The 14,494-nt window shown below is 35.7% G+C and overlaps 1 protein-coding gene across 1 annotated transcript in view; it reads left to right on the forward strand.

Annotated features, from left to right (window-relative positions):
- Positions 1–4,364, forward strand: part of Ccser1 (coiled-coil serine rich protein 1) — a 706,759-nt gene extending 702,395 nt beyond the window's left edge. Inside the window, exon 11 of the mRNA XM_070022282.1 lies at positions 1,104–4,364. Coding sequence (XP_069878383.1) covers positions 1,104–1,592 — 489 coding nt within the window. The 3' untranslated portion in view covers positions 1,593–4,364. The remainder of the gene's footprint in view (positions 1–1,103) is intronic.
- The last annotated feature ends 10,130 nt before the right edge of the window (positions 4,365–14,494 follow it).

The raw sequence follows: 14,494 nt of genomic DNA on the forward strand, positions 1-14,494 counted from the left end.
AATATTGTCTTGTGAGTATCACTGTTGTATTGGTTCACCCTTTGTCCTTTGGCAATACAAATCATGACATTGTTAATCCTACTATCTAAATATATACTTAAGTAAATATAAAATACTCAATCAAAAAATATAATAGACTTATATACTAATGTTCAGTATCTGTTAGCATAATATTTAGGCATATCTATATAACTTTAATGTAGCTGATAGGAGAAAAACAGAGCAATGTTAAAGTCATATAGATGTATGTATATATATTCATATAAAGCTATGGAATTCAAATTTAGGAAATTAGTTCAAAATGCCTTTTAGAGTAGGCTGACTATTGATCCACTAGAAGTATTTTCCTGGGGAACTTGTTCTTAAGGAGAATTCTGTTGATGCTTTTCTAAACCTTGTTGAAAGTTATAGGTTTGCCAATATCTTTACAATAAAAAATATGTATTAAAAATAAGAAAATTTTGGCCTGTGCCAAGGAGCCCAATAATTTCTCCTATTCCTTCCTGTAATGTTTTCAGGGTGTCTACTTTGACTTCAAGGTCTTTGATCCATTTGGAGTTGATTCTGGTGCAGGGTGATATATAAGGATCTAGCTTTAGTTTTCTACAGGTGTTTAACCAATTTTGCCAGCACCATTTACTGACGAGGCTGTCTTTCTTCCATTTTATTTTTTTAGCTCCCTTATTGAAGATTAGGTGGCTATAGATCTGTGGGTCCTGCATCTTGTATATATATTTTTCTAATTTAGGGAGGGGAAGGGAAATAATACTGAAATAAGGATACAGGTTGACCCACTGTAACCATGAGGTGTACAAGTCACTATGTTGAAAAGGAACTTTACAACTTGGGAAGGAGGAGGGAAGAGGCGGGGAGGTCGGGAGGGGAGGGATGGTATGGGAAAAACAAAGGAGGAGGTAACAAAGCTCCATAGGAAATGGTCTCATTACCTTACTCCTGTCATTGTAACCCCTCGGTACAGTATTTTTACAATAAAAAACATAAAATAAATTTAAGAAATAAAACAGGTTTACACTAAAAAATTTTATACCACTCTATGCTTGTGCTTGTTAGACTCATCTCTTCTTTTCTCTGTCTTCCCTTAGGCTACATACCGAAATCGAATTGTGAGCCAAAGTCTCAACACAAAGGACAGAAAAGCAGCGCATATTCCTACCGAGGACCGGTTTAGATACTCCACCACAGACCAGCCCAGCCCCTACAACAAGCCCTGCCAACTCTCAAGTCTATACTTAACTAATTTCTTGAAGGAAAAGGAACTAGCAGAAGTTATCAAACATTCAAGAGGAACTTATGAGAGCCTGCCTTCTGAGGTCACACAGAATGTACGGACCACTGTTGGACAGAGCCCCAACAGCCTCAAGCCAGCAGCTAAGATAGAAGGGCTCTCCGCGTTCTCAGAGAAACCAAGGGACCAGGCTGCAGTGGCCCCGCAGCATTCGACCTTTACAGGTCGGTTTGGCCAGCCACCCCGAGGGCCCATCTCCTTACACATGTACAGCAGGAAGAATGTTTTTCTCCATCACAGTTTACACTCCACTGAGCTCCAGACACTGGGCCAGCAGGATGGGTGATGAAACCCGTCCCTCCCTGTCTTTGGGTCGAAAAAGAGATGGCTCGTGTCTCTTGTGCATAGTTCATAGAAAATCCTTTTTCCCCCCCTTTACTCTTAATTTTAGCCATCAGCAAAGACTTCTAAGGTTTTTAAAGTTATTTCTTTGAAGAACGAGGGTTAGAGCATGTTAGTTGAAATAGGTTGAATTGCCTTGAAAAACTTTACTATAGATGTATCATAAATGGAACCACCTTGCTGGCTTATATAGTCCATAAGTTATTTATCTTTTGTCTTTATCCCTTACTGATAGGCATTGAAGTTTCAGAAGGTAATATCAAATAGCACTGTGTTGAACTCTGTCGATGGTGTTACTGTAAAAATTGGTATGAGAAAATCATAGGTGAAGGGATTGTAAAGAACTTTAAATGACATAGTTAATAGAAGGAGAGAAACAGAGTAATGTTAAAGTCTTATATTTGGGGATATATTTAATAGAGGAATGAGCTTGTTTGCATGTAACCTGGAGATGGGTTAGTCTCTATTACATACATCCAAGCTTGGAACACTGTTAAGAGAGCGGAAGGCCATTTCTTTTATCTTTTAAATGTTTAGTTTAACTAGTTCAGGAAGGATTTCAGAGTAATTGCTCAAATTGCTCGCCAAGTAGGGAATGACAGCGTTGATCTTCACAAAAGTTTGCTTTTTGTCTTTGCTATTGATACAGATTTACTACAAGGTAACACACCAGGAGTGAAGCCGTCTGAGTTTTTAAAAAATGATTCCTAAATCATGACATACTATGCTCCTTAAGTATAGAAACACCAGTGCTTTTTAAAAATTGATTTCAGGGATTTAATATTCTAAAAAATATATTCTTTTACTTCTCTTTCTTTATATTTTGTACATGTTCTTTTATTTCTTACATACATCTGATTTTACTTTGTATAAACCAACCCATACAACTATATAACTTCAGGTATCAGGAAAGAAAAGGTCAGTTTTTTTTGTTGTTTGTTTTTTTGGGGAGATTCTATAAAAATACACTAACTATGCAGTCATCTAGACTTAGAACAAAAAGTAAAATATCTGGGAATTATAGCAGTTTGATCTTAGGGGAAAAAAACATGTAATGGAGATATTTAAAGCTCATTTGTGGCAAGATGGTCTTTGGCAAGTAAGGCCTGTTATATTGTATAAAGCACATGAGATAGCTCAATAAATCTAAATGAAATGAATTCGTGTTTAATTAATAATAGAGAAAAATCCATTGGTAGTCATAAATACATAAATGATGTTAAAAGACTCTAGGAACTCAAGGCTGCAGTTTTCTTATACAAAGACAAGAGCAGGTAACTATATCCACATTAGAGGTACTATGTGCAAATTGAAACTACCATAAGTACTGCATGATCTGCTTCCCTTGCAATCTCTAACAGACAAAATCCATCAGCATGCACTAATAAGATGAATAAAGAGAAATGGAAATAGCAGTGTGAGCATGGCACCTGACCAACCTGCTTAAATAAAACAACATATGAACAGCCTCTCCTAATTTAAAAATAATTCAGCTTTCTGCTTTGGGAAAGATATATTAGATGCCCCCTTCCAGCTTAAACTGTTAACTTTTGGTGCATTTTCCAAACATTAATTAGAATTGGTAGAATTGTTGAAATTGTAATGTTCCTTTTGCAAATGAAGAATGTGCATCAAGACAAATATTTTCTTCATTTTTACATTTGAAATACAGCCAAAAAAGAATAATACACATTGAAATTTGCTTAACTTAATGAGGCCACTGTCTAAAAATATCACCATTACTTTAGAGGCCGTAATATTCATACAGTTGCACATTTTGAGCTGGACAATATTTAAGTAATTATAGAAAAATAGAAAATTTATGATTATCTATTCTGAAATTCAGCTTGGTTTGTACTAAAAGTGGTATGTATTACTAGGGTTTTTTTTTCTAATCTTTAAATTATAAAGCATGATAAAATAAACAAGGTTCTTTCTCCCCTCCCCAGGATTTGGAAGAACTTTATCACAAATCAGGTTTTTGATTTGGACTTTTGCAGTTTATAATTTTGTTTTCCTGGAAGATAGACTTTTGAATTATACTTTGTAAAAAATAATCTATTTAGGAAACTCTGTCATTTAATAGACATTTTAAGAGATGTTTTAAGCACTAGTATTTTCTTGAAAAGCCTTTTTTAAAAGCTGAAACATTCAAAAAGTAAACCTGGATTTACAGTTCAATTTTAAATGGAGGGGTATTTTTTTGGAACTATCATCTTAAAGCTGTTTTGTATCAGTATTTAAAGCATTGTTATAATATTATTTGTAATACTCAGTATAACTCAGGCCTGGAGAATGTGTAAGCCCACTGTGTTACTGTCAAACCGGAACTGTAATCCAGAGGTTATTTGTAAGTTCCTCTTGTGTAAATATCCAAAGTCTTAACAATGGCATATGGGCATTCTTTCAGTGAATTGATTTCTTTGTACTAAAATCTCTAGTTTTCTAAGACAGCTCCATGTATAAAGATGATTTATACATTTCTCCAAGGCGATACATATCCAAAGACATAGCACCAGGGGAAAAGTGCTTGTTTTTTCTAATGAAGCAATGGTCTGCTCTTTCCTTTCTCTTACTTCTGTGCATGTATATGTGTAGCTAAGCCTAAGTAACATGTAAAGTTTCTGTGGCAAACCGGACTCTTCTGTATGCAGGATGTGTTTTAAAGAACTTGAGACATTCCTTGAAGAAAAACTGTTTCTACCTGAATAAACAATTCGCACTTTTGTAATCCATGTGAATATTAGTGTGTGTTTCTATGAGCTCAGTCATCTTTTCTCCAGATTAGGTTATATACACAGTCATTATAGACACAGGAAGTCTCCTAAATAATCTCTGATGCTTTGGAGCATGCTTAGCTTTGCCCAATAGAACACATAAAACTGTTATATAATATTAAAGGAATAAGTATTCTGTCATTAATTTGCTCTGGGTGATAGGCATAGAGTCCAAAGTTCCCCAAGTTATCCTTGTTATTTATTCACTGGTAGATAAGAAATAGGCACACTAGAGTGGGTGGTACATACTTTTACCTCATTTAAAGGTTTACAAAAGTTTTTCATAATTAATCTGCATTCTTTACTCGCATCCTACTCCTTACATTCTCCAAGATCATTTCCCAGCTATTATTTCCATGGTGAGCTTGAGTGCTTCTTGAAAGCAAAGAAGTGTTCATATTTTGGTTTAACTTCTTTCCCTATTTGTTCAGTAGATATAATATTTTCCCATATAGCTTCTCAACAAAAATTAACATAATTGTCTCTTTGTTATTGCGTATTCAAGGATCCTGTTACCGAGATAACTGACCACTTTACACCATCCTTTATAGAAACTTTCTTAGTAATTTAGTTAAAGACACAGAAGGAATGGGTTATTGGGTGATGAATACTGTTTCTCTCTATCACTGATCATGAACACCTTCTTCGACATCAAGAATATAACCTTTAGTAGTCTTTAATTCCATTTCACAACTCTAACCTCATAATTATAAAATTTGACCGACTTTCCCTTTTATAACTTTATATTCCAAATAACCATAGAATTAAGAAGAGCGTTACAATATTCATAACATTCCAATGAAACAAGAATAGATAAAAATAGAATAGAAAAAGGGCTGTTGTAGAGTTGGAGTCTGTGATTTTTCATTTACATGACAGAATCATATATCTCATATCTAGAAGCTCCTCTCTTACTGTTCTGTCTGCTTAGATGCAGCACTGATTCATTCTCCTCAGGATTTTCATTGCCTTCTAAACATTGCTACAGTTAGACATTTATTATCAGGTCTGGTTATGTATTTTCATATATACATTTTTATTCATTCAAAGAATATGTTAAGCATAGCTAATATATCTTGGAAAGTCACCACTCCTGGTATTAAAACTTTAAAGAAAAATATGGTTCATTCCCATGTGGCAATTTTATCATGAAAACTCCAAGCTATATCTAATTACATGGCAGAGATGATAGAATATATAAAATGGTCTGATTCTTATAAAATGTTAAATTGCATGGTGGTGTCAGTGTAAACAGTCATGTAACCAATACCCAAGGAGAGATATTCATTTTCCTATTAAGAGAAAACACCAATATCAAATTTTTTCTTCTCCATATTCTTTCACCAAGAGTGAAAGATTTCCATGAAGATTTCATTTGCAATACATTCTTTTTGTCCCAAAGAGCCAAGCTCCAAAAACGGCAGCTCCAAAACAAAAAAAATCCAAAAGTATCTATAAAAAAGTGAAAGACAGTTGCCTATATTATAGATGGGCAATTTCTCACAAAAATAAAAGAGACCATAAAAATTCTTAACTACACAGTGTGAATTACTTTCATCTAAGTCAATAATCTATCATGTGGGTACCACATTGTGGTTATTATTTAACTGCACCCTCCAATGTTTTAAGGAACTGGAGAAATGGAACACGACATGGTAGTTTAGGGTGATGCTGTGGACCCTGTAAGAGTTGAGCAGAGGTGAAGTGCTCAGGCCATCAGAGCATGCTCTTGGAGAGACTATAAAGGAGCCAGGCAACTCTCTCTGCGTCTTGGCTCAATGTGACCACTTACTACAGCATACACATCTGTCATTTCCACCCATCATATGTTTTGAGACACGACTCTCAATAGAACTAATGTAGGTGCCTTGCCCCTAAACATTCAAATCACAAGAATTTTAAGGGTACACATCCGGTCTGTAGCACTGAAATTCATCTCCCATCTCCCCTTTGCAAGGGGAGTCAATTTTTTTTTATTGTGAAAATATTGTACAGAGGCGTTACAATTACATGGGCGAGATAATGAGTACATTTCTTATCAAGCATTGTAGCCTCCTGCTTTGTTTCCCCTTCCCATCCCTTCCCATCTTCCTCCTACCCTCCCACTTAACCCCCCTTCCCCCCCACACCAAAGTTGTAAAGTTTGTTTTCGACATAACGACTTGTACATCTCATTGTTGCAATGGGTCCACCTTTATCCCTATTTAAACGATTTTTTTTTCCCTTCCCCTCCACAAATTATACCAACATCAAATACGGTGAAAGCATGGGGTTATACCGTGGGGGAGAGAAATACAAAGCAACAAAGAAATAATCTTATAAATGTGTTAGAAACAATCGCATGAAAGAAAAAAACATTTGAATACATATCTTAGGGCTCATTTCCCTAACATCACCTTATCTGACCTTTTCTGCTTGACTCAGACATATACTAGTTATTGCAAATAAGGGAAACCATGGGGCCTATGTTTCTTTGGGCCTGGCTTACTTCACTTAATATAATTTTTTCCAAGTTTTTCCATTTCCTAACAAATGGGGCAATGTCATTCTTTCTGATGGAGGCATAGAATTCCATTGTGTATATATACCCCATTTTCTTGATCCATTCATCTACTGAGGGGCATCTGGGTTGGTTCCATATCTTAGCAATGGTAAATAAGGCTGCAATAAACATTGGAGAAAGGAGTTTAGTGGTAACTTGTCAAAGATACCAGGGCATAGTTTAAGTAATCTGGATCCCATAGTATTCGTCCATTCTGTTTAAATCATAGCTAACTCCAGGACAGGATCTATTGGAAGGAGGAAGAAGGGTTGGAGCAAACATATGCTACCTCTGTCTGCTTTATTGTCAAAATTTCATTGCTATGTATAAGGAAGACAAGCTCAATAGTGTTCAGTTTAGAATGAATTAATTAAAAAGTATTTATAGAAAATTTTTAATTTTTAGATTAATAAATACCAAAGCCCGATTAGAATGCAATTCCATTTTTTAAAAGAAAATCTGACCTTCTGAGTTGCTTTGCTTGAGGACAATTTGCATACCTAAAATTTAAAAATATTTTTCAAAAATATTTTTGATATAGAGACAATAAGATGATTTAAATTTCTCTTAAGTATTTAGAAAGAGTTGAAATTAAATGTTCACTACAAATGTAATTGCCCTAAACATCTAAATAAATATGTATTCTATTTTCTGCTCAGTCACATTTATATAAATCACATCTAAATTCTCTTTTCCTAATCTTCCTTTTCAGGAAAGTAAAAAAATTTGAATATTAGCTCAACCTTATTTTGAGGATAACAAACCACTTTTTATTATGGATTCTAAGTTATGTGGGCCTGAGTTTGTTAATTTTCATAACAATGCTTATCCCCCAAATTCTAAAAACTCAGTAAGAACGATTATGAATGGAAGATCACTTTGGATGTTAAAATTTTCAATTACAATGATGAGAATTCTTTAGTAGCAATTCTTGGGGTGTGGTTGTGTGTGTGTGTGTGTGTGTGTGTGTGTGTGTGTGTGTGTGTGTGTGTGTGTGTGTGTGTGTGTGTGTGTGTGTCCAGTATTGGATTCTTGTGAGGAGGGCCTCAGGTTCTGTTTTTGTTTGTTTTTGTTTTTGTTTGCAAATTGTGAGGCTTGAACTGAAGGTCTAGCAACTGTCCCTGAACTTTTGCATTGAAGGCTAGTGCAGTGCTCTGTCAATTTTAGCTGCAAAGACATTTCCAGTTTTCTGGTTGCTAATTGAAGATGAATCGCATGGACTTTCCTGTTCAGACTGGCTTTGCAACATGGTCCTTAGATCTCAGCCTTTGGAGAATCTAGGATTATAAAACTGTTTTTGGGGGATGAGCTGTTTTAATAACTTTTGAAAGAAAACTTATGAGAATGGTTGATGAACTGTCAAAAATGTATTGATTGAAGCTGGGCATCAGTGGCTCAAACCTGTAATCCCAGCTACTCAGGAGGCTGGGATCTGAAGATCAAGGTTCAAAGCCAGCAAGCACAGAAAAGTCCATGAGACTCTTAACTCCAATTAACCACCAGAAAACCGCAAGTGGCACTGAGGTTCAAGTGTTTGCCTTGAGCTGAAGAGCTGAGGGACAGTGCCCAGGACCAGAGTTCAAGCCCCACGATTGACCAAAAAATGCAAGTAAGGTAAACTATTCTTTTTAGAATAGGCATTACTCCCTTACTTTTCACTTACTCCCAGAAACCTTGTTTATCTGCATAAGGGAAAAATTGTCGGTATTATGAGGGAGAGCTGATGTGACAGGCCAGCTCCCATGCTCCCCTTTGTTAATTCAGCTCCCACCTCGATACTTTACCTACAATAATACATACATTACATCAGACCAAGATGACTCTCCAAGGTCCTACTCTCCTTGCAATTGAGAACTAAAATGCCTCTAAAGACACTGAAGATATGTTGCCTGCTCTCTGCCATCATCACAAAGGCTTAGTATCAAACAATATAGGAGGATAAAATAAAGCTCTTTCTCAATCATTCCTTATTGAAGGGATACAGGTACATCATGAGACTACACAAGTATCAAAGAGCTCTAGGCTTCCACAAATCTCAGGTAAAGAGAAAGCCATGTCAATTAAGCAGATTTGGTCTTCTCTACCTAGAAATCTGATAGGTCTCAAGGGTACTGTCTGACATCCTCTCTTCCTGATTCATTTCCTCAACTTGAACTTTTCTCTCTGTCAACATTCATAATTTGCTCCTCCATCTGCAAGAATTATAAAAAAAATAAGAATACATTGATTGCTTAAACATTGAAAGGAGAAACAGATGCTAGACCGTGGTATATCCTTTAGGAATTCTTCATGGCTAATTACATTAACAGTATTGTCGATGCTTAAACATATTCACTAGAAATGGTAGAGCTTTGACACCAATTGGCATATGAGGATATGTTTTTTATCTAAACAGGATATACTAATATTTAGGCTGAGAGATTTTATGTATTAGATTTAATACATTCATTCAACAGCTGTTTAGGGATTGTCTACTCAGTGTCAGGTTCTCATTTAAACTCTGGAGTATAGAGTAAAGGACAGGGAGACTAGTCTCTCAAGCTTTAATTCTAGATTCGGAGGAAAATACTATGATAGTTATTTGAAGCTTTTCCTTGGGCCTCAAATCAGGATCTTCATGTGTTCCCTTATTTCCTATAGCAGATCACATGGATTCATCTCATTCTGCAATTGAGTCATCATAAACTATCTAATACTTGCCATTAAGCATAGCAATGAGAAAAGATTAAAATTTTTTCAGTACAACCTTTCTCGTGCTCGGTTGTTAATAGTTTGTGATTTGTATGATATTTCACATGGAGGAGCTGATAGTAAGAGAATTTACTAGTGAAATATCATTGACCACTTTTATAAATAAACTCATGATCTAAGCACTTGTTACTTGCTCACATGAAGAACAGACTAATACCCCAGAAGCACAGGTATCTCCCTGCCCAAGCTGATTCAGAGACTAACCTTTTCTCACATCATAACTCTACTTTCTACAGCATAGTTTTCAATATCTGTGCTCTGGCAACAACCTGCAGGAAGAAAAAAAAATGGAGTCAGCATTGCTCATGGGAGATTATACTGGATCAGGTTATAAAGTGATGCACATGGTTTTTGCTCACCTTCTAGAACTTACTCTATGGCCATACCCTACCATGATAGTTAATTTTGTATTTCATCTTGATCGAACCATGGTGTTCAGGTTAAGCATTGTTTCTCAATGTGTCTGTAAGTAGATTACCTATTGAAATTAATATATAACTAACTAAATTCAGTATGGGAAATGGTTTCCTCAGATAATCCACTCGAGGACCAACATGAAACTAACTATGAAGGGATCATGAATCTCCCTTACTTTTCTGTTTCAATGACTGAAAGGCACATTTCATCTTCTCCTACCATCAAGATGATTGCTCCTTTCTCACAGGTTTAGACTAAATTATGCTATTGAGTTTGCATCTTCAGCATGTAGACAGCAAACCCTGGAATTTCCAAGAAACATTAAACGTGAACTAACACCTCATAATTAATTTCTCTTGTTATATGCATAAGTTGTTGATTCTTTTTCCCTGTAAAACATATATAAATACACTTGCCCTTAAGTAGAAATATAGTCCAGATATTTGCTTAAGTAAAAAGGGAAAAAAATGTTTGGGTAAGAAAGCCTCATCTTCTACCATATATAATGACATTAATCAATGCTCATAAAACTTTACAGTTGCGAATCTCCTTAATTAATGTGCATAAATCCAATGATCTTATTTGCTTTTTTATACAATCATGCACACATAGAGGCTTAGTGAATGAATGCATCATAGAACACAATTGAATGAGTAAGAACTTAGCTGTGTCTCCAAGTGGAGACTAGCACAATTGGAATATAATTAAATAAAGCAAATGTACTTTAATATTTACTCATTATCAGATATTAGTCATTTTACTTTCCTTAACTTCCATCTAAAACATTAAAAGAACAAGTGAGAAACCAAAACAATAATTCTACAGAAACTTGATAAATACCAATATGAACTTCAACACATTGAAAACCTCCTATGTAATTTTTTAAAAGTAATTTATGTCCCACGTGGCTGAACTGGGTAGTAAAGTCAAAATGCTATAAGTAAAGACCTTTGTGTCTTTTGCTATTTGCATACACCCCCAAAATGCAAACAGCTCTTGGATATAAATTTTCCTATCAATGCATTTCATTGCATTTAATTCACCTATTCTCGGCAGTGTCAAGTTGCTCGCTACCTGTGGCATATCTTATGTGGAAGAAACACTAAACTTTTACTAATACACTAGAAAAAAAATGCACCCCCTCACACACAGATTCTTTTCATTGCCAGGGATAAAACAGTAGAATTCCAATTCCAAAGTGATACAGCTACATAGACATACAGAGGGTGTTTTCACTTGTCAACATTTGAAAGCTATTAAGCTTTATTGTCAAATAATGTGTGCACCCACAATCACTGGCTTTACTGTCATTCTGAATTCTATTCCCAAAGTATGTTAGAAAGGCAATGAAGTGCATGGGTGGAATATGCCAGAAGAGGCAGAGTTCAGGTGTGAGGGGGAGGGGGTGAAGTCCAGGCTTGTTGCTTATTTTAAAAGAAAGAAATTCCAGAAGTCAAAATAACGTGACCACAGATGATGTAGTCAATTTGAGTGAATTAGAGAAAGAAGACTGTAGAGGTCAGGTAGCAGTTTGTCTAATTATCCTACATTGAAAAGACTGAAAACCTGACTTGGGTGTGAAAATCAAGCGGAACGTGCACAGGATAATGGCACCCAGCCAGGATCTGAAACGCACCCAGCCAGGATCTGAAACTGCAGGACTGAGATTCAGTAGGGCATTTGGAAATAAAGATACATATGGAGTGAACAGTGGAAGACTAAATAATAAAAGATGGGGAAAAGAAAGAGAGAGGGAAGGAAAAAAGGGGTGACTATCAACTTAGCAATATCTATATTTAGGACTGAAAAGAGGAGGAGATATGGTCTCAAAGAAAAAATGCTGAATGCTCTTAAAAAATGCTGTAATCATGACCAGCACTAGCATAAAGGAAAAAATAATGTACATTGACAGTTTGGGAGGCAAAGGACAAAAGAAATGTCCTTGTAGAACACAATTGGAACATCCAATGACATATATGTACTTTGGGCATTTGCAAAAGGAGACACTAAATAATGACCATACTCATCAATCTACAAAGTAGCATCATTCCGACAGTTTTGGATGTGCAACTACTCTCAATAGAGTGAATGACCTGGGCCACAATTATAGGATGTAGAGTTGTTAAGAGGAAAATAACAAGTGGGTAAATTTGGAAGAGCGAAGACATTTGAAATCCTCAGCCCAAATGTAAAAGCATTGATAAGAAAGAAAAGATGATGTTCAATTGCTAAGATATTGAACCAGCACAGATGCACTAAAACAAACTAATGGGTCCAGAAAATAAGAAAAAGCAAGCTAGCTAGCTAGATGACAAACAACTAGATAGATAGATAGATAGATAGATAGATAGATAGATAGATAGATAGATAGATAGATAGATAGATAGATAGATAGATAGATAGATATAGAGTTATCTATAGGGGAATATAGACATATAGATATAGTTATCCAATGGAATTTTATTCAACCATCAGCAAAAGTTTTTAAAAATTTACATGGAAATGAACAGTTCTGGTAAATATTATACTGAAGGAAATAATTCTAGCTCAGGAAGACAAAGGGAAAATGTTTTCTCTAATTGGTGGTTTATAGGTCCAAATAGAACCTCCCAGGTAGACATATATAAGAGCACAAACATATATCCATGGCCAGCCTGACTAAAGAACAGAACATACAAGAATGACACTTCACGGTGACACTTTGAACAAAGATCAGATAATTAAACACAATCAAGTTTCTAGAAGCAGAAAGATTTTTTGAATGTGAGGAATAATCGGAGGGGGATAATACATTATACACATCAAAGTATCACTTATCACAAATGTGAAACAGTAACTAAAGTACTTAATGAAATTGTGCCTAGTGAGAGAAGGGCTAGGTAGAAAGGGAAGGGCCAATGATAGAAGGGCTAACTCTTCGAGATGCATTGAACATTTAAAATGTTTAATTTTAACCTTCTTGTACAACCTTCCTTTTCAAGACAAAAATAAAATAAGTTAAAAACTATGAATGTTGTTTTCCCCATCATAAATAGGAGAATTAGCATTATAGCTATAGAATACCCCCCAGAGGCATTTTTTAAATAGAAAAAAAAGGCTTTGAATAATTGCTGTTGAGGAAACTTCAACTCTTTGAGTTCAGTAAGGCACAAGATCACCTAATGAAAGCCAGAGCTGAAGGTGAGGATCCGAAGACTACAGAAAGCTCTTCAATGACAGCTCTCAGCAATTGGTAGGAGAAGCTGATAGGTAGTAAATGCAAAACTAGCCCGGGAAGATCAAGATCCCAATTCCTTTTCTGACCCTTCAGAATGATCAGCAAATCTCATAATAACAGCTATGCTCTATTTGATATGTACTCCATAGGCTATACTGGAATTGCCCCAGTTTCTTGCAAAACAACCAATGGAGATGAATGAATCCTTTTCTTCAACAAAACAAAACAAAACAAACAAACAGAAAAAACAAGAGGGCTGATTCACATAGCGCATTAAAGGTCACACGGCAAGGTCATAGAATCATGATCTAAACTTAGCCAGTGTGGCTTTGAAAACCCAAGTCTTGACTGATGAACTAACTTACTGCTTGTCAAGGTTAAAGTCAACTCTTTGATGCCATAAAACAGATTTCAAGATGGAATTCTTTGAGAGAAATATGTATCATGGTTTCTCAAAAATGTACACATATCTAAAGAAAGGGTAAGTGCCTCTCACTGACTCTTTTTTTTTTTTAAATGAAACTTCTTCCAGGATCAGAAATGATGTTACCATTTGATGCCAAACAGGATAGAGTCACTGTCACAGGAAAGTTTATTCCACATCGCCCTACCATTCCATGGACGAAAAAGACAATTTCAGTCTGTAGGCTATCATTTACCAGTGTGTTGTTCTCAGTATTTCAAAGAATATCACTCAGGAATCCCTTGAAAGCTAAGATGTGTTTTCCTGAAGTGAGCAAGCTGGTACAATAAGTCTTCAATGCTTTGTTGTTGTGGAGGAAATTTCTGTAGGTTTCATCATGAAAAAAAGTATTTTATTCTACAGCTGCCGAAAAACTCTATCAATCTAACATCTAACATTAGCTTTTTTTGGTGGTTTGGTTGCTAGGTAATAAATGCACACTGACAAATGCAGTTTGAGGGAGAAAAAGGCTCGATAAGGGAATTCTCCTGTGGTTGGGGATGACAATCTGAAGTAATATTTTACATTACAAAAATCAAGCATAAAAGTTCTCTACAAAATTATGAACTTCAGGGGCTGGGAAGATGGCTCAGTGGTAGAGCGCTTGCCTTGCAAGCCTGAGGCCCTGGGTTCGATTCCTCAGCACCATATAAGCAAAAAGAAAAAAGCCGGAAGTGGC

The sequence above is a fragment of the Dipodomys merriami genome, unplaced genomic scaffold (assembly GCF_024711535.1).
Source record: "Dipodomys merriami isolate MVZ:Mamm:240054 unplaced genomic scaffold, mDipMer1.0.p SCAF_15, whole genome shotgun sequence".
Lineage (NCBI taxonomy): Eukaryota > Metazoa > Chordata > Mammalia > Rodentia > Heteromyidae > Dipodomys > Dipodomys merriami.